Source organism: Bos grunniens, chromosome 4 (genome assembly GCF_055505025.1).
Source record: "Bos grunniens cultivar Pamir isolate PY7600 chromosome 4, Bosgru_T2T1.0, whole genome shotgun sequence".
Classification (NCBI taxonomy): Eukaryota; Metazoa; Chordata; class Mammalia; order Artiodactyla; family Bovidae; genus Bos; species Bos grunniens.
The window spans coordinates 7,498,079-7,525,674 of NC_141168.1; the positions used below are offsets into that span (position 1 = coordinate 7,498,079).

Genomic DNA, 27,596 nt, shown 5'->3' on the forward strand with positions numbered 1-27,596 from the left:
TATATAATGGCAAATCAGCACATGAACAAGAATGCTCAGCATCATTGGTCATTTGTTGTGGAGTCACTAAATCATGTCCGGCTCTCTGCGACGCCATGGACTGCAGCATACCAGGTTTCCCTGTCCTTAAGTATCTCCCAGAGTTTGCTCAGATTCATGGACATTGAGTCAGTCATGTTATCTAGCCATTTCATTAGTCATTAAGGAAATACAAATTAAAATTGCAATGGGACACAACTTCATACCCACCGAATGGGTAATAAAAAAAAAATAAGAAAGATAACAGCAAGTGTTGGAGAGGATGTAGAGAAATGAGCCCTGGTACATTTTGAGGCAGAAGTGGGGATGGCATAGGGGCAGGGGAGGGAGATGTAAAATGGTGCAACCACTTTGGGAAACGGTTTGAAAGTTTCTTAAGAGGTTAAACTTACCATATGACCTAGCAATTCCCACTGCTAGGTATATACCCAAGAGAAATGAAAACATGACCACACAAAGACTTGTATAGGAATGTTTATAGCAGCTTTAAATGTTTATAGCATGAGTTTGAGCAAGCTCCAGGAGTTGGTGATGGACAGGGAAGCCTGGTATGCTATAGTCCATGAAGTAACAAAGAGTCAGACACAACTGAATGACTAAATTGAACTGAATTGATGGCAGCTTTATTCATAGTAGACCAAAAACAAGGAAGTACTCAACTGTCCATCAACTGATGAATGCGTAGATAAAATATGGCATATCCACACAATGGATTACTATTCAGCAACAAAAGGGAACAAGCTGTTGGCACATGCTGTAATATGAAAGTGTGAAAGGAAAGGAAAATAAAAATGGAGTTGGTATTGCCAAGAGAGCTCTTGAAAATGGAGCTGAGAGTCCATTAAGGACGTGTGACTTATTCATTTCTCAGCCTGGGTGGAATCTGATCTTTTGACTTGTTGGCTTGGGGAATACAGGGTCTTGTTGATTTGTTGGTTTGAGGAATACAGGGTCCAGAATACCTTCCAGAAACTCAAGATACTAACCAGACCCTTACCCTAAAATATGATCATCTGTTTACTTCTTGGATCCACGGACAAAGCAATGTTGCATGCTATTTTAGTTAACAATAATTGTTGCTGCCATCAAGCCATCAACAACTGTAGCCACAGCCCCATGGTGTACCCTGAGGGGATTCAGGATGGAGGAAAACAGGGTACTGACCCAAATAGTTAAGATGCATAGGTAAGGGATAATTTCAATGAACCCAGACTCTTGCATCTCCCCATACATAGAAAAGCACTACAATCATTAACTGGAGATATCAATATTTTGTGATTAGCAATAATCAATTGATGTTTAACTACATTTTTTTTTTCCTCAGAAAAATCTCCTATTATTCCTCCACTGCCTCAGAGCTGTCTGAAAGGCTGTCTCCCAAAACATAGTCCTCAGTAAGGGCTCCAAATAAAACAGGCAATTTTTAGGTAGCGTGTTTTTCTTCCGTTGACAGGCCTTCTTTAAAATGACTCCTGATTCTTAGTATTAGTAATATGCTCAGTCATGTCTGACTCTTTTTCAACCCCATGTGTAGTCCACCAGGCTCCTCTGTCCATGGAATTTTCCAGCTAAGAATACTGGAATGGGTTGCCATTTCTTACTGCAGGGGATCTTCCCAACCCAGGGATTGCATTTGCAGGCGGATTCTTCACCACTAGCACCACCTGATTACTTATCGACAACTATTTTCTGACTCACATCAGACTCAATCCACTCTCTCCAGGCAACTTTAAACAACCTCGTGGCTCTTTGTTTTTATTAGCCCCCAAATCTTTCTCTTCCTCAGAACACTCCTTCAGGGTTACCCGTATCCATGTCTCCTGAATTGTAATTCTTAAGGTTCCCAATACATTTATTTGCAACCTCCTGTATTATTTATTTTGCTTGACAGATGAATCTCAAAATCATCATGCTAATACAAAGGAGCCAGACATTTATATAAAGTGTCCAGAACAGGCACATCTTAGTTCAGTTCAGTCACTCAGTCGTGTCCAAATATTTGAGACCCCATGGACTGCAGCAGGCCAGGCTTCCCTGTCCATCACCAGCTCCCAGAACCTGCTCAAACTCATGTCCATAGAGTCGGTGGTGCCATTCAACCATCTCATCCTGTCAGCCCCTTCTCCTCCCACCCTCAATCTTTCCCAGTATCAGGGTCTTTTCCAATGAGTCGGTTCTTCGCATCAGGTGGCCAAAGTATTGGAGCTTCAGCGTCAGCATCAGTCCTTCCAAAGAATATTCAGGACTGATTTCCTTTAGGATGGACTGATTTGAACTCATTGCAGTCCAAGGAACTCTCAAGAGTCTTCTCCAACACCACAGTTCAAAAGCATCAATTCTTTGGTGCTTAGCTTTCTTTATAGTCCAACTCTCACATTCATACACGACTACTGGAAAAACCATAGCTTTGACTAGACGGACCCAATAAAACGGATTGTTTTATACAATCACTGGGCCTGGAGGTGGGAAGAATGTATCATAAATTGGCTTGAAATAATGCAAATGTTCTAAAACTAGCCTGTGGTGATGTTTGTGTGTATTTTCTATGAAAGTCAACTTTTATAAAACTTTGTGTGTTTTCCATAAGTCATCAAAGTGTAAACTCAAAATGGGTGAATTTCATAGGATCTAAATTATATCTCAATAAAACTTTTCAGAAGGAGGAAGAGAAGCAGACCTCAGCATGAGATGAATGTATCTTGCATGGAAATGCCTGCCAGAGCTGCAGCTGCTATCAGATGGGGTGAGGGATGGGACCTGGGGCCCTAGAGATGTCTCGTACCAGAAATCTTAAGACTTTACATCCCAACTGCTAAAGATGAGGAATCTGAGGTTCAGATATGGGAAGTGACTTGCCCAAGTTCACTAGCATGAGCGATTCGCAGAGGTTTCCCAGGTGGCAGTCCTTGTGCAGGTCCAGGCCAGGGCACAGAACCCACCCTCCCACCCCCACAACTCCCAGCCCACCTCCCCTCCCCTGTGAATCCTGGGATGCAGACTCTGTACACGGGCTTGCTGCCAATATCACTTTATTTGGAATATGCTAGAACTAGAATAGGGGATGGGGGACGGGGCATGGGAGGAGGGGTCATCATGGACAGTGCAGGCCTCATCAGGGAAGCCGTCAGCGCTCTGAGAAATCACCTCCTGGAGGACAAATAAAAGGGAGATGCGCTATCAAAAAAGGCAGGGTAATCGGGCTGGGAAGGGATGGGGCTGGAGAGAGGGAGGGTGCTGAGCAAACTGGCAGGAGAGGAAGGGAGAGCCGCCAGGAGGAAGACCGCAGTCACGGTGAGCTTCTGCCCCAGGCGTTCTCAGCGCCCTTCCATCTCTTTCTCACCCCCCACACTGTGTGGTGGCCTCGGGTTAACGTGTACCAGGTGTTTATAGAGAACCTGGCACTTCGCATACAGCCTCTCACCAAGTCCTCCCAACAAGCCTGTGCAGATCGTCACCTGGGTGTAAAGACGAGGTCATGGAACCTCAACAAGGAAGGAAATGGATGAGCTGGGATTCGAACCTCATGTGCCTGACCCCGAACATCTGGGTTTAAGTGTGATTAGAGAACAAACCAACAAGAATGCTAAGAAGGGGAATGGAGCAGAGCAGAAGGACTCGGAGGAGGAAATTCCCGCGAGGGGCTGTCGGGTAACGCGCCCGGCCTGGCCAGCTCCTGGCCTCAGGTGACCCCAGACCCCGGCCTAAGCCCCGGCCCCGCCCCTGCCCCACCCAAGACCCCGCCCACAAAGAACCCCGCCCCTCCGGGAACCCCGCCCACACCCACCCTGGCAGGCGCTGCACTGGCAGCTGTGAATGACCGGCAGCACCACCAGCTCTGTGCGGCCGCCAGGGCAGCGCAGGTTCAGGATGCGCACCGGGTTCTCAGGGTCTAGGCGGTAGCTACAGCAGTCACACTGACTCTGCAGGTACGGCTCCTGGGCGAGAGGGAGCGGATGGCTGAGCTGGGGAGGGGCAAAGAGTTTGCCCAAGCCACCTGCCTTCCCTGGCCTTTCCTATCCAAGACAGCAGAGTGCAGGGAGAACCAGATCCCAAGATCTCAGCCCCCAGACCTCTTCGCCAAATAGGGAAGCCAGGCGGGGGGCGTGTCACCACCAAGCCCCCAGTTCTCCAAGAAGCCCACCTCCTCCATTCCAGGCCCCACCCGTCTGAGCATCCAACAACTTGCAGGTTAAACGAGTGCTTTTTTTAACACGCTCATCACTGCATCCTGGTAGCAGTGGGGAAAAACACGGGTCTACTTCTAAGTCTAGTTGAAGAGACAGAGTAGTAATTTCTGAACCTACAAATAATGAAGTCCTCAACTGCACAGTCCGATCCTAAATGCAAAGTGAGTTCTCACTCCAAAGCAGGCACTCTTGCTTTATGATTATACAGTAACTCTGTGAGTCCTGCTGAACGTTTGATTTAATTTTACATGTAATTCTAACTTTATTTTTAAGTAGATCATACATTCACACAATACCAAGTTAAAGATGGACAACAGAAAAAAATTCTCCCCCAACTGTATCCCACTGCCACTTACTTTTTCCTCCCCAGAAAAAAAAAATGTATTAACTGTCCTCTCCTCACTCTGTGTTTTTAAAAAAAACCCAAAAAGTGATTTGAGAGGCATTTCCAGAAGGTTTCAGGAGTGCTCGGAGGAGCAGGAGAGTGGCCACAGGTTGAGGACCAGGTGGGAAAGCACCTTTGTCTTCCAGGCATAGGTTACTTTGGCCAGGTGGGCTGAGGCAGGGCCAGGAGCCGAGTGAGGCTCCACTATGGCTGGATGCCGGGCAGGTCGGAGCCACAGCTCTCCAGGCTCAGGGCTGGGGGAGTCAGGGTGACACAGGGCTCCTGAGGAGGTCGGCACCAGGAGGGTGAACGCAGAGCGGAGCTCTGTCTCAGTCTTCTGGGCAACGTCCAGGACGAGACTACCGTGGATAACATCTGCCCTTCAGCCTTCGCTAACTGTATCACGGGTTAACTCAGCGCCTCCCTGCCTTTCTCTGTTGTTCTGGCTGGCCTGTCTTGAGGGGCACAGTGGGCTGAAAAGTAGGTGCCAGGGGCTGTGTGGGGCCACAGTAGGGAGGAGCGGGACAAAAGCCCCAGGAGGGGCAGGAGGCAGGCAGCAGACTCCAGAACCCAAGCCCCACTGAGGTCGCCAGGCCACCTGGCTCTGATCAGCTGTAGGCCTGCGAGATGACTCTGTCGCTCATGTCCCCTGGGCTCTGCCTGGGTTCTGGGCTCGCAGCCGCAGGCCCTGGGTGTCTGCCGGTTGAGCTGCCTCCCTGAGCCGGCAGGCCCCCTGCCCCATGCTCACCTCAGGCAGGACGTTGGTGCTGGATGGGCAGTGCCCGCTGCAGTAGTTCACTTCCACCTGCTCTAGGTAGCAGGCGCCCTTGGTGAGGTTGCGAAGCTCCGTGAGGTGCCTGCAGGAGACGGGCTGCTCTTCTGTAGGAGAGGGGCAGGGCAGGGAGTGGACCGTGATAAGGGGACTTCATGAGGCAACAGAGCGTGGACCCGAGCAGGGCAGGCTGGGTGGGGTGGCCTGGTATTGTGACGCAGTGCCGGGGGGTCTTCACTCTGCTAATCTACGTGGTGGGGAGGACGGGGGAAGGTGGCCTCCCGAGGGCAGGGGGTGGGGGTGGGAGAAGGGCCCAGAGCAGGCAGGAGGGGCCCCCCGTCCCGGCGTACCTGGAGCCTCCTGGCGGCAAGTGGGACAGCAGCCTCCAGGCTCCTGCACGGCCGTCTCACCCTGCAGACGGAGGGGGCACCCCAGTCCGCTCAGGAGGAAGGCCCAGTGCCCCACACTGCCTGCTTGAGGCCCTGAGACCACCCTTCAGGGAGGGACCCAGGAAGGAGCCCAGGGCCACGGGGCTCAGGTGGGTACCTGGGCACAGGTGAGCGGGGGGCAGTGCTGGGTGCAGATACTCTCTCCGCTGACGCAGCGGCAGCTCTCACAGGCCTCCTGCCACTCGGATCCCGGCTGGGGAAGGGGGGCAGAACTTGCTCTCCACACCCCGCTCCCCATCACAGACTTTTCTGTTACCCAGCCCCCACCCCGAGCCCACCCAGGGGCCTGGCCAGGGCAGTGGCCTGAGACCAGCGTTGGCAGCAAGGGTTTCAGGAGGGAGGTGGGCCCCTGGGGGCCAGAGATGGTCCAAGTGTGCCAGCCGCTGGCCAAGCTGCCTGCTGCTGCGGGTCCGGGTACAGGGGTAGGAGCCAGGGACAAACCAGTAGTCCAGAGCCCTGGGTCAGGAAGGGCCAGGGGGCACTGAGGGCCACAGTGGCTCACCGGGTGGGGGCGCCCATGGTGCCAGCACTCGCAGAGATCCACGGGCACGCAGGGGCCCTCCTGGCTGCGGAAGTGCCCGAGCTGGCACACACAGCCCGGGGCCTGCCTCCCACTGCAGTTGCCCTGGGTCTCTGTGGCGTTGGGTTCCCGGCACGTCTGCTCGCAGGGCCCCAGCTCCCCGGGGGCCACCTGCTGCCACGTTTCTCCGGGGGGGCACTCTGCCAGGGAAGACCACCCATCCCACCACTCAGGTCAGCCCTGGGTCCAGCCTCCACCCTCCCCCTCCCACACTGGGCACCCCAGGTCCCTCCCCGCTCCTCAGCACTGCCCACTCGGCTCCAGCAGCCTCCAGATATCCTGGTCTCCAAACCCACCTCTCAGCTTCTATCCACCCTCCCATATAGTAGTGGGGCCCAGCTTGGTGGCTGGAGGGTAGCACTGGCCCCTCTCCCCTCATCAGGGCAGCCTGGCCTTGGCTTTGGAGGGACCAGCAGGAAACTGGGCAGCCCACATCTCACCCTGACAGTCAGTGAGGGAGCAGCTGAAGGCTCCACCTTGGCAGATGCTGGGAAGACAAATGCTCTCTTCAGATGCCTGCCATGCCTTCCTCCCCACCCCCATTCTCAGCTCCCCACCCGTACTCCCAGCACCCCACCCTGACACTCTCCCCACCCACACTCCCGGCCCTTACCAGTGGGTGCAGTTCTGGGTGAGCAGAGTCCCTGGGGGCAGCTCTCGATGCTGCTCTTCAAGAGTCAAGGTGAGGCCCCAGGGCAGAGACAGCTGGGTGCAGGGGCACTCGGCAGGGGGCACACACGTGCCGTTGTGCAGTAGCTGAGGCGGGGCAAGTTCGAGTTACATGTGACCACCACTCCTGCCCCCCCACCAGCCTGGTCCCCGACTCGAGAGTCAGGACACAGCGCCCGAACCCACCTGCCCTCTGGGGCAGTCACAGCCAAGCTGGCAGGGTTCCTGCATGCAGGGGGTGCCAGGCTGCAGATGCGAACAGAGGCGCGGGCACGAGACAGCGCAGGCACTGAGCACCTGGCCGGGTGGGCACTCTGGGGGTGGAGGGGAAGCAGAGAGTGAGGTGGAGTCCAAGGGGGGTCCTCAGGACAGGCCCCAGGCTGGGCAGGAACCTACCACCCTGGGCACTAACCGGGGCAGGGCTGCAGGTTACAGTCCTGCCGTTGCTCCGTGTCCTGGGCCTGGCACGGTGTCACCCCGGGGCCCTCCTTGCAGCTCCGATGTCTTTTGGTGGTGCCCCCACCACAGGGAGCAGAGCAGTTGCTCCAGGCTGACCAAGGCCCGAGGGTTGGACACTCATGGGAGGAGCACGCCAGGGACCCGTTGACACAGGTGCTGGGGGCAGGGGTGTGCAGAAAGGGCTCAGAGCCCCGAGAGTCAGGGTGAACAGCCTTTGCTCCCTAACAATGCCCCATTCCTTGAGCTGGCCCGAGCCTCCCACCCAAAGCTCCCCATCCCCGTGTAGCCATTGGAGAGCATTCGTACCAGTTTCTGCAGTCCAGCCACACCACCTCAGCCGGGGCCAGCGCCCAGGAAGCGTTGGGGCTGGGGAGGCCGCAACGACAAGAAGACACAGGCACACAGTGCCCATCCTGTACCAGCTGGCCAGGGGGACAGCGGCAGCCTGGGAGAGGGGGTGGGGGGACAAGCAGGATGTGGCAGGTGCACACGGGGAGCCCTCTCTCAGCAAGAGGGATTCCAGTGCCTAGGGCAGCCCTGGTGTGCCCTTCCTCCCGCCCCTCCCACAGGATCAGGCCTCTCTAGGCTGCCCCGTGTGTGGAGACCCACCTTGGGGACCTCTGAGGCTGCCCCAGAGCACCCCAAGGACACAGCACATCTTGACCAAGGCTCACTCAGTCAGGACCCCCAGCTGGTCACTAAAAGTGACCCAGGGATCCACTCTGCTGCCCTGTAACTCATGACCCAGCCGTCCACCCGCCCCAGGTCACAAGCTCTTGGGCAGCAGGAGGCAGTGGGCTTCCCCAGAGTCCCTGGGCCAGGCGGTGGGCATGGCCTGGCCACCTGGGCGGCATGGTCCCTGCAGACACTCCACGCGGTCCCAGAGGTCAACACAGCTTCTTGGGCACTGGTTGGCACAGTCAGGGGTGGGCACGGTGTCCTGGGCCTCACAGCTCTCTCCTGCAGACCAGAAGGTCGGAGTCTGAGCTGGGGTGTTCTCGAGTCCCCAGCCTTCCACGGGCACCTCCAGGGGCTGAAGCAGCAGCCCCCACCCCACCCCAGAGGCCATATCCCCGGCCCCTCTTTCAATGCTGGATCCATTACCTGGGCAAGGCCCCATGTTACAGCTCTCAGTCTGAGCCCATGGCCCCCGGCAGCCTCCTCCAGGGGGGATCCCGGCCTCTCTCCAGCGCAGCCGGAATCCCCCACTGCAGGGCACCTGGCAGGGGCTCCAGGCCCCCCAGGGACCCCACTGACATAAGTCTGGGGAGAGAAAACGGGAGTCAGTGTCCAGGCCCACCCCCCGCCCCCTGGCTCCCTCTGCAGCCCTGAGCCCCCTTCCTCCTCTTCCAGCTGCTGCCCCCTCCCAACCTCAAATCCAGCAGACCCTGGAGTCTAGCAGGAGGATGAGCCAGCCAGCTAAGGGCCCCCCCACCAACAGACATGAATAGCTGAGCCCAGCCCTACCCGGCCAGGCCCCGCCCCTTGCCAGACCCCGCCCATCCCCAGCCCCACGTGGCCCCGCCCCCACGGGCCCCGTCCCCACGTGGCCCCGCCCCCCCCATCACCTTGGCAGGCTCCAGGGTCTGGACAGAGGCGTTGTTGGCTGAGGGGCACAGTGCAGAGGTCTGTGTCCCCGGCCCACGGCCTCCCTGTCTCAGGGTCCAAACAGAGGCGGTGGCGGTGCTGCTCCGAAGCCAGCGTGGGGGCCGAGGTGGGGGACAGGCCAGCTGTGTCCTGGGGCCAGCGCTCCTCTAGGGCAGCCCTGGAGGCAGGGGCCAGCAGGCCGAGGGGCAGGCAGGGCCCACAGGGTGACCACTCAGACCAGCCGCTCAGAGGCAGAAGACCTAGGAAGGGCGGCTTGTGAGCGTCCTTCCCAGGGACTCCCCCCACCAGACCCAGAGACCACAGTGGATGGGGAACAAGAGGCTCCTGTTGTGACCAGAAAGTTCCAGAAACAGGAGAGCTGGAGTAGGGGGACCAACCATCCTGGTTTGTCTGGGACTGTCCCAGTCCTAGAAATGAACGTTCCAAGTCCCACTCCCACCCAGTACTGGGCAAAAAACCACCCCCACCCAAGTCCTGGGCAGAAATCCAGCCCCCTACCCGAGTCCTGGAAAAAGAGGGACAGCTGGTCTCCTCGGTCCAGTTACCTTGACAGCCTTGGCTGGTGCACTGTAGCTCCCCGCGCTGGCATTCACTGTGGGAGGGGGTGGTCAGGGTGGGCTCCAGGAGGCAGGACCCAGCCCAGAATGGTGGGTTGGTGGGTGGGGGGCTCATGTAGGGGTAACCTGGACTCTGGGCTCATTTGGAGCAGGGGGAGGCTGGGACCTTGGGGTTCTGCTTGGCCTTCTCTGCGGGGGTCAGGCCACCCTGCGGAACCCCTCCTCCTCCCCGGTCCAGTCCCTGGTCCCAGGCCTCTGGTGCCACCTCCCTCACCCCCAACACTCACCACTCTTTGCAGCCCAGCTGCAGGCGGTCCCCGGGGGCCAGGGTCACCCCAGCTCCTTCTCCTGAGACGTGCTGGCAGTTACACTGTTCTGGGGGTACGCAGCCTCCGGCCTGCTCCAGTAGCCCCTGTGCAGAAGGGAACAGGGGACAAGGCCTGGTGGCATCTCATCGTCACCCTAATGCCCACCCATGCCTGGCCCCCAGCAGGTGCCGTGCATGCTGCCGAGTCAATGGTGTGGGCAAACGGCCGCCTGGCAGAATGTGCAGTGCTGTCCGGATGAGAGGTTCGGAGGGGAGGGTAGGAGGTGCGGGAGAATGGACAGGGGACCCCTCCTCCTGGGGCATCTCCCCTGGCTCCACTCCTCACCTCAGGGCAGTAGCAGCCAGGCTGGCAGGGCGGCAGGTCCTGGCAGAGCCAAGGGCTCAGGTATGTGGCACAGAGTCCAGTGCAGGGGGAGCCACAGGCCTGGAACTCGAAGGGAGGTGCACAGCTGTCCTCTGCAGGGGGAGGCAGGCAGGCAGACAGGCTGGTGCATGGTGTAGCCCAGAGACACCGTCTGCCCCCCAAACCCAGAGGGCACAGTGCGTGGTCCCGTCACCTCCCCTTGAAGTCACCCAGTAAGAGTGCAGGATACTGCCCCCCTGCAGTAGGTAAGGGCAGACCAGTGTTGCCCCATCCATGCCCACTCAGTCCCTGTAGGCACCTCCAACTGTTTGGACCCAGGAGAGCCAGCGGGCCACAGGGGGTTCAAGCCCTGGCAGGTAGCTCCCAGGATTGGCAGGTGGGAGGCAGAGGGGTGGAGATGGAGGGCAGCTGGAGTAATAAGTGGGCAAAGACCCACCATGCCTGGGGCAGATACCAGTGGACACAAAGCCACAGCTGGGGGGCTTCCCTGGTGGCTCAGTGGTAGAGAATCCACCCGCCAATGCAGGAGACACAGGTTCGATCCCTGGTCTGGGAAGCTCCCACGTGGCAAGAAGCAACTAAGCCCGTACACTACAACTATTGAGCTTGTGCGCTAGAGACCAAGAGCTACAACTACAGAGCTCATGTGCTGCAACTACTGAAGCCCACGTGCCTAGAGCATGTGCTCTGCAACAAGAGAAGACACCACAGTGAGAAGACCAAGCACTGCAACTAGAGAGTAGCCCCCACTTGCTGCAACTACAGAAAAGACACACACACACAGGCACAGCTGGGAAAACCACGGTGAAGGCTTGTGGGGCAGGGTGGGGGCAAGGGTGAGGCAGGGAGCAGCTGGAGCAGGGTCCCAGCCAAGGGCAGAGTCCGTGCAGGTGCGGGCAACCCCTCTGAGGACCTGGGCACCCTGAGTATCACTCTAAGAGGAGCTGGCGGTGCCCCCTGGGGACCCCGGGAGGCCCCTGCCAGGGTTCGTCTCCCCAACTCCTCGCTCCCGGGGCCTCACCGGAGCAGTTTCCCGTGAGGCAAGGCCGGAAGTGGCCGTCCAGTCGAGTGCAGGGGGGGCCCGCTCCGGCGCCCCCGGGCGCGGGCCGCTGGTGTCGGTAGCGCTGCTGCACCAGCACCTCGCATGAGCACCGCGTCCAGCTGCTCCAGCTGCTCCACACACACTCCTCTAGGGACCAAGTCGGGCCAGGGCTCAGCCAAGGGCCTCTCTGAGCTCCCCAGCCTCTCTCCCACCCACCCTCCCCTCTCATCCCAGCCCCAGCCAACACCCTGAACAGGCAAAGGGCCAAAGGAAGCCAAGAATTCCGAAAGGTCCCAGCTGGCGGGCTTCCCTGCCACCCAGCAGTGAGGGTCACATGCCACAGGGCTCTAAAGGACTGATGGTGGAAGAGGGAAAACACTGAAAAAAGTCTTGAGAGGAGGTGCATGCTTGCTCAGTCACTCAGTCGTGTCTGACTCTTTGTGACCCCACAGACTGTAGCCTGCCAGGCTCCTCTGTCCATGGGATTCTCCAGGCAAGATTCCTGGAGTAGGTTACCATGCCCTCCTCCAGGGGATCTTCCCAATCCAGGGATCAAACACAGGTCCCCTGTGGCTCCTGCACTGGCAGGCAGATTCTTTACCATTGAGCCACCTGGGAATCCCTTGGGAGGAAATAAACAGACGTATATTTTGGGGAGATAATCTGGAACTTGATTATAATAATAAACATTCTCTGGATCTTGTGCAGGTAGGAGACAGAGAAGGGGGCTTTGCTTCTGACGCGCACTCACCCAGGCAGGGCCCCGCGTAGCAGGCCTGGGTGTCCAGGCGCGGGGAGGTACTGTTGCAGGCGGGCTCAGCCTCAGCCAGCGGGCAGGGGCAGGACGCAGAGCGAGAGGCCAGGCCCGGACCGCAGCTGCGGGAGCAGGGCCCCCAGGGGCCCCAGGAGCAGGCGTCTGGCAGCGCCGGGCAAGGCCACAGCCCGCAGCGCCGGCTCTGGGCATCGGGACCCAGGCAGGGGGAGCCCCCTCGGGGAGGGGCCGAGGCCACACAGACCCGGGTGCGGACCTGGTTTCCACCTCCACAGGAGACAGGGCAGTCAGACCAGGGGGACCACGGCGTCCAGGCCCCGAGCCCTGCAGGAGGCAGCAGGGAGGTTAGAGAAATCAGAGGAGCAAAGAGGCAGAGGGTTGGACGGGACCCTCAGCACACAGGGGCCGGCGGTTGGAAACACGGCGGGAGGGAAACACAAACAGAGCTGATAAGCGGAGGCCAAGGTGGAAGGCTAGCAGGGTAGGGGGTTTGGGAATGAACCCCCAGACCTGCACACTCGGCGTCTTCACATATGATGCCCTCCGGGGTGCAGGAGCTGAGGGAGGAGCCCAGACTCAGGGACCCTGCTGCCCAGCAGCATGGCACCCTCCCCTGTCTGCCCCCCGCCCCTGCCCCAGGGCTCACCACTGCTGGCATCCATCCTGCAGCCAGCTGTCCCCCAGGGAGCGGGGGCGAGTGCCCTGCAGGCACAGGGGTGGGCACGGGGACTGAGGGCAGGGCTGGCTCTGGGACTGCTCCTCCCGACACTCCGGGGCCCACGAGCCCGACGTGGAAGACCTGGGTGGGGCCCCGGGGCGGAGAAGGTGAGAGATGGTTCCGGGCCCTTCGTCACGCCTCCCACCGCCCGTGGGGAAGCCCAGCGCAGGTGTGGAGGTGGCTAAGGAAAGTCAGGGATGACCAGGGACCAAAGCCAAGGCCAGGTCACGGGGTGGCACAAAGTCACCGGCGGGGACAGGATCCAGGAACCCCGGCAGTCCAGGAGGCCGCGTCCAGGCTGCGGGAGGCCCCGGTGGAGCGAGGTGACACAGGCTGGCCCTGCCCCATACCGGAAGCGGCTCTGCTGCCCTGTGGGCCCGCACGAGCGGCTGCAGGGACTCCAGGTTGACCAGCGGCTCCAGGCGCAGTGGGCAGGAGGCGGGCAGGGCTGGGTGGTGCAGGAGAGCTGCCCCGCCCGGCACGTGCAGTTGTTGCAGGCCTCCTGGTGCTGGCTCCCCGGGGCCCAGCTGTGGCCCTGGGCATCCGTGCACTCGCAGTGCCCAAGGGGCACGCAGCCGCCGTCCTGCTCCAGGGACCCTGCGGGGGGCGGCCCTCCAGAGCTGATGCCCCCGCCCCAGGGCCCCCCTCTGCCTTCCCCCTGAGCTGCCCTGCCGTGCCTGAAGGGAGCACCTACCCTCGGGACAGCGGCAGCCCTGCTGGCAGGCCTGGTCCTCCTGACACACGATCCCCTCCTGGAGGTCTGAGCAGCGGCGGGGGCAGCGGTTGGCACAGCTGACCACCTCCATGCCTGCAGGGCAGCCCTCCTCTGGGCAGACAGGAAGACCAGAGTCAAGAGGCCCTGAGCCCTGGGACTCGGGAACCCTCCCCCTGCCCCATGGGGGCCACCCTGACCTCCGTGAAACCGTATGACCCATCCCTCCCCTCCCCCAGGCTGGTGCCCAGGGAAGCCTGGGGTCCTGGGGAGACCCTGGGGGTCCTGAGGACACACTGAGTGACAGTCAGTTCCTCTCACTGTGAGTGCCCAGAACCTAGCCTGCTCCTGAGAAGTGTTTGTGAGGTGGACTGAATGCGTGCATCTAAAAGCCAGCATTCTCACTTATGTGGCTCCTTTGTGTTCATCCAGAGAAGGATGGAAGGGATGGGGGGTGATCAGTGTGGGGGGTGGTCCTAATAGAGGTGGTGGGCCTTAGAGTACAGGGTCCATAGGGTCAGTGAGCTTGGAAGTACCAACTTCAGAAGGAGCTGGAGCTCGGAGTGGGGGGCAGGGGTGACAACCTGGCTGGCTCAGTGGACCTCCCAGGCACCAGGTATCTCAAGACTGTTATCCTCAAACCCCCTGAAACTCTTGACCGGGTGGTTCCAGGAACTGAAGCGGGGGGGGGGGCGGGTCACAGCTGAAAGGATGAGCTCTAGTCCCAGGTGGGGGTGGGCAGTGGGGGCGGATTGGGCAGCTCAGCCCTAGCCACTGGTAGTCCTTGCCCAAAGCCCGGGCCCCACCACCATCTGCCCTTGTGGGGCTCGGTTTCCTTCACTGGCCGATGAGGTAGCAGCCTGCCCCCCATCCACATTGCACAGCGATGTGGGGGGTGAAATTAGAGGAGGGGGTGGGGAGAGCTTCGCAGGGAGCAAGGGCAAGAGGGCTGTCACCACTGCCGTACCACAGGGCGTGGGATTGCAGAGCCGTGCGTGATGCCTCTCCCCAACACAGGTGGCGCCGCCGTTCTTGGGTGGGGGGCTCGAGCAGCTGCGGCTCCTCAGGGACCGGCCCCCTCCGCAGCTCCGGTCGCACCAGGACCAGGGGCTCCAGCGTGACCAGCCTCCGGGCACTGAATGGGCCAGAGAAGGGCTGCACCAGGGGTCTGGCTCAGGCAGGGACCCCCACGTGTCCCCCGAGCCTGGGGCGAGGTCCCACGCTGGAGATGGAAGGGCCCGGGGTCGGGTGGGGCACTGATGCTCAGGAAGGGCAGTCTGGCCAGGCGCTCACCGCCCACCGCACCTGGGCAAGCTCGCAGGTTGCAGAAGCGGCGTTCCTGGTAGGCTGTAAGCACGTCAGGGCACCAGTGTCCACCGGGCCCTGGGGGGTGGTAGGCCCGCAGGCGGCGCTGCTGGCCCACCCCACAGCTGCGGGAGCACGGCTCCCACGGGGCCCAGGCAGTCCAGGAACAGTTCCCGGCCTCGCAGCCAGGGCCCGGGCACAGAGGCAACTCTGCGGGCGGGACAGGACGCCGCTGAGCTGCAGCCAGCCCCCTGACCCCCACCCTCCCCGCCCCAGCTCAAGTGCCAACCTCCTCAGCGGGGGCTGGCTATGCCCCATCCTGCCCCCCTTTCAGATCTGACCCTGACTGTCGTGTGGCTTTGGCAACCGGGCCTCGGTTTCCCCTCTCTCGGGGTGACAGTGGCGCAGGGCGGGGAGACAGTAGTCCCAGACTCCCAGGGTGGCTGAGGGATTTGGATGGGACCTTTTTAGGGGGGAGTATTTGGTACCCACATGAGTGAGGATGGGTGGAAGGTGTCAGGGCTCTCCAACAGCCGTTGGGGTTCACAAAGAAGGCCCAGGGTCAGGTTGAGAACTCCGTATTTGCACAAGGAGTATTAGATGTGGGGCTTGGGGCTGGACGTTGGCTGGGGTTAGAATGACGCGTTAGAGGGGAGGTTCAGGGTCCAGACCCGGGGCAGCGTCAGAGGTCAGGACCAGAAGGCACACCTGTGCAGGAGGGCAGGTTGCAGGGGCGTTCCTGGGAAGTGGCACCCCCAGTGCAGTTCGCCAGGCAGAGGCGGCTGCGGCTGCGCCAAGCTGGGTGAGCCGGGTCTGTGCAGGTGCCGGAGCAGGGGGACCACGGGGACCACAGGCCCCAGCCGCCTTGGGTGGGGAGAGGAGAGCCCCAAGGAGTCAGCCCTGGGCTCCTGGGCTCGAAGCAGGGCTGGGGAGGGAGGAGACCCGGGGCTTGCTCTTCCCCAAGAGAGGGGTGCAGGGAATCGGGGTGGGAACCTGGGGAGTCTGATACCTGGAAGGCCTGTCGCTGGCTCCGCCGTGGACCCTGCAGCCCCTGTGCCAAAGGAAACCTGTTCAGAAGTGTTTCCCAGACAGAAGTGCATGAGGCCGAAGCCTCAGGGCCGGTGGTCAAGTTCCCCAAACCTGTCCCTCTCTGGTTCAGCCCAGACACCCCAGGCCCCCAGCACAGCACTTGCTCATAGTAGCAAGGCCTTTGCTCAGGCCATGCCTGATTCCTGGCATCCCTTCCTCCAACGCTTGTCTGAGTCCTCTCCATCCCTCAGACCCCCTCAGATGCCACCTTCTCCAGGAAGCCCTCCTAGACCGTACCCCTAGGAGAATTCTCAACCTCCCCCATTTTCCTGAGCACATGCATTCTCTTACAGGGCACACCCCCCATGCTGAAATGGGTTATCTGAGCCCCTGGACTCCAAGGTCAGGGTCCTCACTCTCCTACCCACCCCCCCACACACATTCGGCAAGAGTTCCAGAAATTTGGTTGAATGTATCTGAGCAGAAGAGAAACACTAAGCTAGACCCAGAGCGGGGACAGGGATGGACAGACAGGAAGGGACAAAGGGCCAGCCAGACGCCTCCCACCCCGCCCCCCTTCCCTCACCTGGGCACTCCGGGCTGGGGCAGTACTCGAGGTCCCAGTGGGGCCCATGGCAGCCCTGGCCACCAGGAGCGGGCGTGGGGCGCACACACTGGCGGCTGCGGGTGCGGGTGCCCAGCCCGCCACAGGAGCGGGAGCAGGGGCCCCACGGACCCCAGGGGCCGAAGCCACCAGCAGCCTTGGAGCAGGCCTCCACGGAGCAGGACAGCTTCCCGTGCACACAGGAGCTGGGGAGAGGGTGTGAGGATGAGGGGCCGGCAGCTCGGACCCCAGGAGAAAGGGGTGCAGGCAGACACGTCAGCCCCCAAGGGCGAGGAGACAGAGCTAGGGTGAGCCTGGGGTCAAGCAGCTGGGGCGGGGGGTGGAAGAAGGGGTGCAGGGCCGCCCAGGGCCCCTCGACACATCCTCTCACCCCCTAACCCTCAAATCCCCGCCCCAAATCCCCTACACTCTCATCATCCCCCTCAAATTCTCCCCACCCCAAATCTCTCACACCCTCACCAGTTGTGACAGCCTGTACGGAGGCTCTGACCCGAGCCCAACTCATCGCCAGGCCCAAGAGGCTGACCGTTTTCTCCCAGAACAGACAGGTGAGCCCCCAGGTCAGCACCAGCAGCTCCTAGCCCCTGCAGCCACAAGGCGGTGAGCACACAGGGGCACTCCTGGGATGGGGGAGAAAGTGCAGAGACACAGGCTGGAGCCACCTGCCATGGGCCAGTCCTGCCCCATCTCACCCCCATGGACATCCTCGGAAGCGGGATGGGGAGAAGGAGATGGGTGGGAAAGATGCTCCTGACAGCTCTGGGTCCTAAGACTGCACTTCCAATAGCAAGTGGGACTGTGTACCTGCGTCAGGGAGCTGACCATGAGCAATGTAAGGCTATGGCTTGACCAGAGCTGGCCAGGCACCTTCCTGATCAGAGCACTTAGCCAGGACACGGCAGGATCAACAGAGGCCATTTACAGGATGGAACCCGTGAGAGGAGAGCAAGGGAGGTGGAAAGGGCCTGAGCCAGGAACAGGGACTCCTGTGTTTGAGTCTACTCTGCTGGGAACTGTCCCCGACTCGGTGTGTCCCTTCCCCTGCCTGGGGGCTCAGGGCCACCAGCTCTAAGTCAGGACACTTAGAGGCCGTCCAGAGGCCACAGGGTCTGCAGAGGCAAGAGCTGACGGGGGAGGGGAGGGCCCTGGGCTGCTGGCAGGGGGAGTCCTAACCTGGACACAGGCCGAACGGTGCAGGAAGGTGCCCTCGGGGCAGTGACAGCCCTCCTCGCAGCCAGCGGAGAAGCAGCCCACCTGCCCCGTGACGTGGGCGCAGGAGAAGGGGCACCCTTCGCTGGGCTGACATTCACGGTACAGACGCCCAGCCGGGCAGCCTGCCTCTGAAGGGAACCCTCAAGTGAGCACCCGCACCACACCGCCCTCGCAGCCTCCTGTGCCCACCTCCGCTCCCCCCAGTGCCCATCGCCTCCTGTGTCCCCCCGGAGTCCTGCGGACCACACCCTCCCTGGGCCGGGCCCTGGGTCACACCCTCTCCTACTGTCTCCCCTGCCCCCCAAATCCACCTGCTTCCTCTTCTGTTTGCCCACCACTGGCCTGGGTGAGGGGTGGCATGTGGCGATGGGGTGGGAGAGGTCAAAAGGCAACCCATGAGTCAGGGTCAAAGGCCAGGATGGGGATCAGGAGTGACAGAGTCCGGGCTGGGGCTCACCTCTGCAGACCTGGGTGCGGCAGGTGCGGCTCTGGCGGGCAGGCCCGGGGCAGGGGGGGCGCGGGCAACGGCGGGAGCGCAGCTGCTCCCCTCCACCACAGGAGACGCTGCAGTCCTCCCAGGGGCCCCAGGAGCCCCATAGCCCCAGCCCTGAGCAGGCGGGCACCTCCTGGCACTGAAGGATGCCTGCCACACAGGTGCTGGGGACAAGGGTGGGCTGTTAGAAGACAGGGCCCTGCCCGCTTCCCCCGGGGCCCTCCTGCCCGGCTGGCAGCCCACACCTCCCTGACGCTCTTGGCTCACCAGTTGTCACACGGCCCCGTCACCACCTCACCGGGCTCCAGGCTCTCCCAGGAGCTGAGCCCAGACCCCGCAGAGCGGCTCTGGTTCTCAGGGATCCCTGAGGGCACAGGAAGGGGGCGGGTGCTTCAGATGGCTCAGCCAATCACCAATCCTGCTCAGGGCTCTACCCCGCTGTCTCCACCTGTGGGGACCCAGGTCCTGGCGGGCGGAGGACACAGAAGCCCCAACAGGCACCAGCCCCGGGACGTGGGAGTTGCTCATTCCTGTCCCACAGTCCCAGGCTGGCCCCCGTGGGCAAAGTGGCAGGGGCCAGGCGGGAGGGCACTGCTGTGCTCGGGGGCGGGCTGGGGGAGGCACTGACCCATGGCTCCAGGCTGGTACTGGCAGCGGCACTGGGAGGGGGTCACGCAAAGGCCGTCCTGGGACAGCTGGCCAGGGGGACACCCACAGCGGGGCTGCTGGCAGCCCATCGAGTCTGGCTGGCACTCGACCCCAGGGGACAGGTCCTCGCAGGAGCGGGGGCAGGGCTGCCCACAGGGGAGAAGATCCTGGCCACCTGCACAGTCTGCAGCAGGAGGGAAGCAGAAAGGGTGGGTTTGGGGGGTCCCACCCTGGGGGGGGGCGCGTCCAGAGAGTTGGGTGACCAGCCCTCCTGCCATGCCCACCACCTGCTAGGACCTTCACTTGCCCAGTTCAATGGGGTGAGTGCCCTAAGGGCTCTCCCTCAAAGAAAGTGGTATGCATGTGTATATGTGGTGCGGGCTGGGGGCGGGGGTGAGGTGGGGGGGCGGGTCAGATGCAGGGGATCAAAGGTCAGAGGCAGCATCTCCCTAGCCTTACAAGCCACCACCACCACCTGCCATCTCTGCAGAAATCCTCACCCGTGCACTGAGTGGAATTGCCCTGGCAGGGGCGACTCTGCCTGTGGCCCCCAGGGCAGGGCCGGCCTCCCTCAGAGGTGGGGGGCCAGCTACATGCTCGGCTGCGATGGGACTGCCCCAGGCACACGTCACAGGGAGACCACGGTCCCCACGGGCTCCAGGCTCCATCCACTGCGGCAAAAATACAAAAGCATCCCTTTGCCTTGGGAGGCCCGAGAGGTCCCAGCCCACTGGGATTAGTGCCGCCTGGTGGGGCATCTCACCTGGGCACTCGGGGGTGCTGGCACAGGTCTCCCTCTGATGCTGGGCCCCCGCCTCCCCTGCCTCCCCGGGGCATGGGGCCCCGCCATGCTGTGGAGCCGGGCAGCTGCAGGCCCTGGAGCGGGTCCTCGTCTGTCCCTGGCAGGGCTGGGAGCACGCTGTCCACTCTGACCATGGGCACCAGGCGCCAGGCACTGTGGGGGTGAATGGTGAGCCCTGGGGTGCAGCCATCCCTCCCCCGGTCCCAGCCCTCCCTGCGCCCCAGGACACTGCTTTTTCTCACCTCGCTCTGAGCAGGGTACATACCTGGGCAAGGCAGGTCTGTGCAAGTGAGCTGGCCCTCGGAGCAGGTGCTGGGCGGGGCACGCAGACAGAGAGAGAGGGCAGCTCATTCGCACCGTGCCCTCCACACACACCCCTCCCCGTCTGCCTCCCCTTCCCCTTTCCCCCACCTCCAGCCTCTGAGGTCTCAGTCCCCTCCCCACTCTCCAGCACCTCTAGTCCCTGCTCCCTGACCCACTCCAGGCATGCCCAGGGATCCTGCGGACTCAGTCCTATGGGGAAGTGACCACAGGTCGTCTGCGGCTAAAGGAAGCCAGACAGCAGGAGGAAACACCACACCGCCACCCCCTGTCCCCTCAAAGCACAAGCCCAGCTCTTCAAAGTCTCCCAGATCCCCAGAGCTGGCTGCCTCAGATTCCCCACCTGTCAGACCAGGGATTAGGGTACCTGCTGCATCTTCTCAGAGCTTGTGGGAGCCTAGTGTGCATCAGCTGAGACCGGGAGAGCTCAGGTGTGTGAGATACGGAGTGGACTAGCCCTGCCCTCACCCGTGGCATCCTGCCCGCATGCCGCCCCTCGCCCCCACCGGCCCTCACCAGTAGTTGCAGCCGTCAGGCTTGGCCAGCTGGGCCCCTGGACGGTGCCGCTCCCCAGTCAGCAGGTCCAGGCAGCTGCAGTGACCGGGCTGCACGCAGACGGTGCCGTCGGCACTCAGCACCTGGCCTGGGGGGCAGTAACAGCCGGGCTGGCAGTGCCAAACGCAGTGCTGGGGGACAGGAAGGGAGGGCCCAGGTCAGTGGAAAGCCGGGGGCGCAAGGGGACTGCTGCGGAATGGAGGGGGGCGCCGGGAGCCACGATGAAGTGAAGAAGGAGGCTGCGGGGGTGGGGAGGGGGGCGCGGCGGAGAGGGGTGCAGAGGGGAGGAAGTGCGATGCTCCAGGTCATAGCTGTCTTTTCTAAACACAGTTTATGCCGCGTTTCCACTGGAGTTTCTCCTCCAGGGGAGGAGAGTGGGGAAGGGACAGCCTGCGAGGAGCTTCCCTGAATGGAGTATCCTCCAGACGTTGGGCCCCGTGGAGGGTTGAGTGGGGACCAAGGCAGATCTCCTAGGACGAAGGAGCCGGGGACCGGAAAGCTGGCGGGAGCGGCGGGCGTTTGGGAAGGCGCCGGGACTCCCTGGGAGAGGTCGGGACCAGACACCGTGTCCTGGTCCTCCCGCCTCCGTGTGGAGCCTCCCGTCCCCCTTGGACAGGCCCAAGCAAGGCTTCTCAAAGCGCCGTCCCTTCGCCCTAGCTGTTTGCTCCAGCATCTTTTGACTCGGGGCCGCGTCCTCGCCACTGCGCAGGCGCCACTGGACCGCGCCCACCCCCGGCGGCAGCCGGCCTGGGTCCCTCTCCATGGTCCTGGACTGGCCCCTCGCCCCGGCAGGCGCGTGCGCACTCACGCGCGCACAGGGCCAAGGTCTGCGCACCAACGCGCCTGGGCGGGGGGGCTTCGGATGGATGATCCATCAAAAGGACTGCCCTTTTCCTGTGCGTTCCTGCTGTTTCTATCATAAAACGTGTCAACCGAGAAACGTATATGCTGTGTAAGGACGACAAGGGCTGCTGGATGAGGCTCACTCCCGCTGCTGTCTAGAATCAGGAGCCAGGCCGGCTGGGCGCTGACCCCTTTTCTTCCCTCCAACCGCGGACGGCCCCAGGTCAGAGGGGCCATACCTGCCGTCCGGCAATGTGACCGTCAGGAGCCCAGACTCACCACGAGGTCATCGCAGGAGCGAGGGCAGGGAGGGCCACAGGCGCTGTACTCCGCCCCTTCGATGGCGGTGCAGTTGGTCACTGCGGAGTGGGTGGGGTGGGGGGGGAGGAGGGCACCCGGGTGGGTTGACAGCTGTGCGGTTCAATCTCACGCCCCTCCACCTCCCTGCTCGCCTCCCCAGAATGCCCCCCACAGCTTTCCCACCTCTCCTCCTTGACCCCCACCGCCGTCCCTGGCAGGTACCTGGGCATGGCAGAGCCTGGCAGGCCGCCCCCTGGGCCCGAGGCCCCTCGCAGTAATCCCCCAGGCCCTGGGGTGGGGGCTGATCACAGGCTCGGCTCCGGCTCCGGAGACCCCCTCCACAGCTCCGGCTACAGCTGGACCAGGGTCCCCAAGGGCCCCAGCCTCCAGCTCCTGGGGAACAGAAGAGGAAGCAGTGGCGAGGGGCTGTGCTTGACTGGGGCAAGGTGGTGGGCACGTCTGGGCTCCACAGGACTCACGGTCACACTCTGGCAGGAGGCAGGGCTCCTCCTCTGCCTCGGGGCCTGGGCAAAGAGGGGGCACCGAGGACAGCAGGAGTGGTGGGGCCATGCTGGACAGTGCCCCACCGGGGGGCCTGGTGCAGAAGCGGTGTTTATGGCGCCGGGCTGGGCCACAAGAGGCCGAGCACTCGCTCCATGGGGTCCAGGGTGACCACGTGGGCTGACCTGGGGTGCGCAGCAGGGAGAGGCAGAGAGGACAGAGCAATGGAAGGCCGAAGGGGCCCAAAGGGCGAGGGGCAGGGTGCATAGGACAGGCCGCCCCCTCCCTGCCCCCCTCTCCCAAGGGCTTTCCTCCCCAGTGCTACCTCCCTCCCACCCCTGCACAGACCCACTCTGGCAGGGCAGGGGGAGTGAAGTCAGGAGAGGCCCCCTTCTCACCCTCCTTACAGGGCCAGGAGGTGCAGTTAGTGATGAGCCCAGAGACACAGGAGCTGGTGGAGAAGCAGCAGATGGTGGGGGAGCTCTTACAGGCTGAATGTGTCCCCTCAAATTCACATGTCAGAGCCCTAACATGTGAGCGTGACTGCAGAATTGTGACCTTGTTTGGAGAGGGGGGTCTTTGCAGAGGTGATCAAGTTAAAATGGAGCCGTTAGGGTGACCCCAACACAATGTGACTGCTGTCCTTCTACAAAGGTACAGACAGAGGGGATGTGAAGACCCAGGGAGGAGATGGCCATGTGAAGCTGGTGGGAGGGATGCAGCCACAGGCCAGGGGAGGCCAGGAATTGCCCACAAACTCCACAAGATGAGTGGGACTGGGAACAGCCCCAGCAGACAGAGACAGGTGGGAAGAGGGAGACTGATGAGGAGGGGGCAGGCGAGGGGCACACGCAGGCTTACTGAACACTGTGCCTGTGAGAGGGGGCGTCTCTGTGGCCCATGGAGGCCAAGACTCCCCCACCCCCAATGTAGAGGAGAGACAGAGGGTCCTTGGGATCACAGGGCCGTTGCAGGGGGCGGCATCCTCACCAATTCTCACATGGACGAAGCACAGCACTGCCTGGGGGGTGGAGGCGTCCCCCATAGGTGCAGGGGCAGTCCCGGGTGGGCACGCACACGTTGTTCTGGAATCAAAAACCCTCCACTGCCTTCTGGTTTCCAGCGCGTTCTGCCCACGCTCCCCCAAAGCAGAGCTCAGCACCCACCTGGCAGGCACCCACCCTCAAATGTCACGGATACTCCTTCCAAACACCCATTTCTTCCCAATTTCCAGCACTGGGTAAATGCACACCATCAGGTGCAAGGGCCATGGGGAGGGGCATGGACCCCCAATTTCTGGGAGAAAAGACCTGATGGCCACTCACCCAGGGTCACGTGCTGGTCATGGAGCTGGCAGAGCAGAACCACGTGTCCCAAGTTCAGCACTCTGTCCTCAATCCTGCAGGCTCTCCCTCCCTCCCGCCCCACACTCTTGGCTTTGCCCCTGCCCAGGCCCTGAGGAGGCCAGGCAGGGGACACTCACCAGCAGGAGCATCCCGGAAGGGCAGTAGCAGCCAGGGTGGCAGGGCTGGTCAGCCCCTCTTGGGGCGCTGAGCTCTGCACAGGACGCAGGTCCCTGGGCACAGTCCAGCCACCGCTTGCCCGGGGGACACACACCGGGCACTGGCCCTGGGGGACACAGGTGGACAGCTCAGCCCAGGCACGTTCGATTCTCCCCCAGGATCTCCCCCCAGGGGGAAGGCATCAGCTCTAGGTGTGGCCGGGAAGGTCATGGGGTTCCCCGGAAGCTCCAAAATAGGAGTTCCTGGGGGGACAGGGAGGGGTTGACGGAGCTCTGGGAGGGGTAGGGAGGAGAAGGTGGGTGCCCTCACCCGCACAGGGCTGCAGACCACAGGTGGAGAAGTCCACGGGGCTGGGCCCGCTGCTCCCTCGGGTGCGATTCCGGTAGCCGCCCCCACAGGGCACAGAGCATGGAGACCAGGGGCCCCACTCCCCACCAGGACCTGGGGTGACACCCAGGTCACTGCAGGCCCTGCCCGTCACACCCAGGCCCCCCGGTCACTCCACCCCCCGGATCCCAGGCCCCAGCAACCTCACACCCACCTCCGGACACCTCACCCCTCCTCAGGAGGCCCCAGGATACCACCTGGAACAGGGCTTCCAGGGAGGACCCCTCTTAGAGCTCCCGGGGAACCACACCCTCATGCCATCTCCTTGGGCAGGCCCTTGCACCTGTCCCGGGATCCAGGGCAGGGAGTCCCCAGGTTTGAGGACCCTAGTTGCGGCTCTCACCTCCGCATGGCCGCAGGCTGCAGAATTCAGCCTCCATGTTGGGGCCCTGGCACGCAGCCCCCCCGAAGGCAGCAGGGGGAGCTGTGCCTGCCCGGAAGCGCCGCCGAACGCCCACGTTACAGCTGCGGCTGCAGAGACTCCACGGGGTCCAGGGGCTCCAGCCACAGGCCACTGCCAGGGTGGGTGTGGGGGAGAGACACGGGATGTGTGAGACAGGTCAAGTCCTCCCTGGACCCCAACTTCCTGAGGGCACCCCCGACACCACCAGGTTGATTACTGAAGGGACCAGAATCCCTGAGACCCAACCACTGCCAATTCCTTGGCCCTGAGTATGGGGGTACCTGGGCAGGGCTCCAAGGCACACACCATCTCACCAGAGATACAGGTGCTGCAGAGAGAGGACCCAGGGGGCCACAGTCAGCCTTCCCCTTGCACCCCTGTGTACCTGCCCCCAGGGAGAAGAGGCCGGGACGCGGTGTCCACCACACAGAAGAGGAACCCGAGGGTCTGGGAAGTAAAGCAAGTTGCCCTACATCCCACGTGGAGTTCGTGAGTGACCAAGGATTCTCACCCAGCCTCCTCCCCCAATTCCACCCTCCACGAGCTCCCTGACACCCCCAGGCACCATGCTGCCCTCTGTCCCATGGTTTTATTGCCTTGATAAAAAGAATTTGCCTTTTTGTAATTTTATTCCATTTATATTTATTAAACACTGTAGAGATGGTTTTGAGTGACTCTTCCAGGCCAGTTAGGAGCTACTCAGAAGGAGTAGATACTAGTTTGAGTCTCCTGGATTTCTCTTTTGAGGTTTTCCTCTTTGTTTTTCTCCAGTAAATGTTTCAAAACCCACTCCTCAAAAATGTTGACATTTCAGAAAAAAAAATCTAGAAAGGAAAACGAGAAAGGGGCAGGGGAGAGAGGAAGAATGAAGGTGGGGATTGGGGGAGGACCAGGACATAGAAAGTAAAAAGGAAGATAAAAATGAACTGAATAAAGAAAAATAATAACAAAAAAAGGAATGGGGTTAGTGCCCCCTCTGCTGGCGGATTCCTGGTATCAGCTTTGTGACTTGGGCGATTCAAGGTTTCTGTGCAGAAATCAAGTGGGTCCCAGGAAGTCAATTATACTCAGGAAAGAGAAACAGAGGCAACTGGAAGGAGAACGTAGACCTGCTCGCCTAACTCTAGGCTCTCAGTTCAGTTCAGTGGCTCAGTCGTGTCCAATTCTTTGCAACCCCATGGATTGCAGCATGCCAGGCCTCCCTGTCCAGCACCAACTCTCAGAACAACTCTAGGCTCTAGATCCATCATAAATCACCTCCTTCAACTGAGCCTCGGTCTCCCCATAAGTAAACAAGCTAGATAGTTCCTACAGACGCCCGCCCTTCCGGGCTTCACGTCAAGATGGAGGCATGCTGAGCACCCCCGCTGCTGGTGGGAGTCCACGCCCACCCACCTCGTGGCTACGGGCCTCCCCACTCCACGCTCCCCGACCCTGATGCCCACCAGTTGCTGCAGGAGTCCAGCCGGGCCACTGCTCCGGGGGCATAGAGCTGCCCGCGCAGCTGGCAGGGGCACTGACTCGGAGGCAGGCAGCTGCTGTTGTGCAGGAAGAGGCCCGCAGGGCAGGCGCAGCCAGCGGTGCAGACGCCAGTGCACTCCACCCCAGGGCCCCGCGCCAGGCACAGCCCGGGGCACGGGCCCCCCTCCCAGCGGCACTGCTCTGCTGAGCGGAACACCATGTCGCCCGGGCACTGGGCTGCACAGGGAAGACAGAGCAGGTCTCGGCAGGGGGCACACGGAAGGGCCTGGGAGATGGGAGGGTGTGTGGGGGAGGAAGCTGAGGGCTGAAGGAGACAGGAAATAGGGCCAAGTCAGCTCAAGGCACAGCCTTTCCTGGAGGCAGAGGTCAGTGCCAAGTGAAGGTGGGTGGGGAGAAGGTCAGCACCCCCCGGGGGCCGGCTGGTCGAAGCGGGCTGGAGAACGGGAAGGGGACATTCACCTGTGCAGGGCTGCGTGTTGCAGTCCCTGGTCTGGCTGTGGGGTCCCTGGCACCCGGGGTCCCCAGGAGCCGAGGCAGAGCACCTGCGCCCTCGGGTCTGGACGCCCCCATTACATGGGGCAGAGCAGGCGGACCAGGCGGCCCACTGACCCCAGACACCGAGCCCTGGGAGGAAGAGACAGCCAACAACGGTGAGGGACGTGGCAGAGATGGGGGATGGCCAGGGTGGGCGGGGCGGGGGGGGGCGGTCCGGAGGTCTGCAGGGTCTGAACAGCAGCCTCAGCCCCCACCACACCCACACCTCCAGGGCTGCCCTCAACACGCTTTCAGGCCAGGTCCACCCTGTGCATCCTCCGCTGGGCTTCCGGGGGGGCTATGACTGGGGGCCAGGGAGAAGCTTCTGGACAACAGCCAGGTTTGCCTCCACCCTTCCCAAAGTGTTCTTCTCTTCATCCATGCCTCACCCCACCCAAGGGCCCCCCCCCCAGAAGGTGCCATACCTAGGCACACAGGGGGGCTGCAGGGCTCCTCCTGGGTGGCCTCTCCTATGCAAGACGTGTCCCCGGGGCCGGGGCAGAGCCGGGAACGGCTGCGCAGGGCTGGGCCCCCTCCAGGGACGAGGCAGCTCTGGGAGCAGGCAGACCAGGGAGCCCAGGGTGTCCAGCCGGGCACCTCTGCAAGGAAAAAGGTGGGAGGCTGAATGGGGCCCTGCAAGGCGGGGGTGGCTCGGGGCAACCGGGGTGAGGTCCGAGAAGCTACAGGGGCAAGAGAAGGGCTCGTGAGGGCAGGCGTGGTCTCTGCCCCTGCGGGACCCCAAACGTGGACCCAGGTCTTCCTCTCAGAGCTTGGCTTCCTGCTGAATCTGGTTTGCATAAACGCCGGGAGTCGGTGATGGACAGGGAGGCCTGGCATGCTGCAATCCATGGCGTTGCAAAAAGTCGGACATGACTGAGCGGCTGAACTGAACTGAACTGAACTGAATCTGGTTCACTGGGCCCCCACCTCTATCTGGGGGCCTAGAAGGTACCTCCAAAAGCCCTCATGATTTCTTCCAGAGCCTTCTAAAC

At 61.7% G+C, this 27,596-nt stretch overlaps 1 protein-coding gene across 1 annotated transcript in view; it reads right to left on the bottom strand.

Moving 5' to 3' along the window:
- Nucleotides 1–3,051: 3,051 nt before the first annotated feature.
- The window catches only part of LOC147373492 (SCO-spondin-like), a 51,354-nt gene continuing 26,809 nt past the window's right edge, over nt 3,052–27,596 (bottom strand). The window contains 49 exon segments of the mRNA XM_086395086.1: nt 3,052–3,186; nt 3,824–3,974; nt 5,360–5,490; nt 5,734–5,794; nt 5,930–6,025; nt 6,335–6,552; nt 6,853–6,899; nt 7,026–7,168; nt 7,268–7,395; nt 7,494–7,696; nt 7,847–7,985; nt 8,384–8,500; nt 8,645–8,803; nt 9,109–9,387; nt 9,694–9,740; nt 9,993–10,117; nt 10,359–10,489; nt 11,419–11,586; nt 12,191–12,535; nt 12,722–12,768; nt 12,858–13,010; nt 13,280–13,526; nt 13,624–13,755; nt 14,609–14,776; nt 14,947–15,156; nt 15,655–15,810; nt 15,956–15,997; nt 16,562–16,785; nt 17,060–17,220; nt 17,774–17,940; nt 18,270–18,469; nt 18,573–18,669; nt 18,934–19,137; nt 19,454–19,624; nt 19,717–19,908; nt 20,021–20,067; nt 20,593–20,762; nt 21,754–21,833; nt 21,997–22,167; nt 22,254–22,460; nt 22,674–22,726; nt 23,266–23,360; nt 23,759–23,904; nt 24,108–24,239; nt 24,529–24,699; nt 24,870–24,916; nt 26,034–26,286; nt 26,530–26,694; nt 27,030–27,203. Of these exon segments, the coding sequence (XP_086251212.1) occupies nt 3,164–3,186; nt 3,824–3,974; nt 5,360–5,490; nt 5,734–5,794; nt 5,930–6,025; nt 6,335–6,552; nt 6,853–6,899; nt 7,026–7,168; nt 7,268–7,395; nt 7,494–7,696; nt 7,847–7,985; nt 8,384–8,500; nt 8,645–8,803; nt 9,109–9,387; nt 9,694–9,740; nt 9,993–10,117; nt 10,359–10,489; nt 11,419–11,586; nt 12,191–12,535; nt 12,722–12,768; nt 12,858–13,010; nt 13,280–13,526; nt 13,624–13,755; nt 14,609–14,776; nt 14,947–15,156; nt 15,655–15,810; nt 15,956–15,997; nt 16,562–16,785; nt 17,060–17,220; nt 17,774–17,940; nt 18,270–18,469; nt 18,573–18,669; nt 18,934–19,137; nt 19,454–19,624; nt 19,717–19,908; nt 20,021–20,067; nt 20,593–20,762; nt 21,754–21,833; nt 21,997–22,167; nt 22,254–22,460; nt 22,674–22,726; nt 23,266–23,360; nt 23,759–23,904; nt 24,108–24,239; nt 24,529–24,699; nt 24,870–24,916; nt 26,034–26,286; nt 26,530–26,694; nt 27,030–27,203 (7,193 nt within the window). The 3' untranslated portion in view covers nt 3,052–3,163.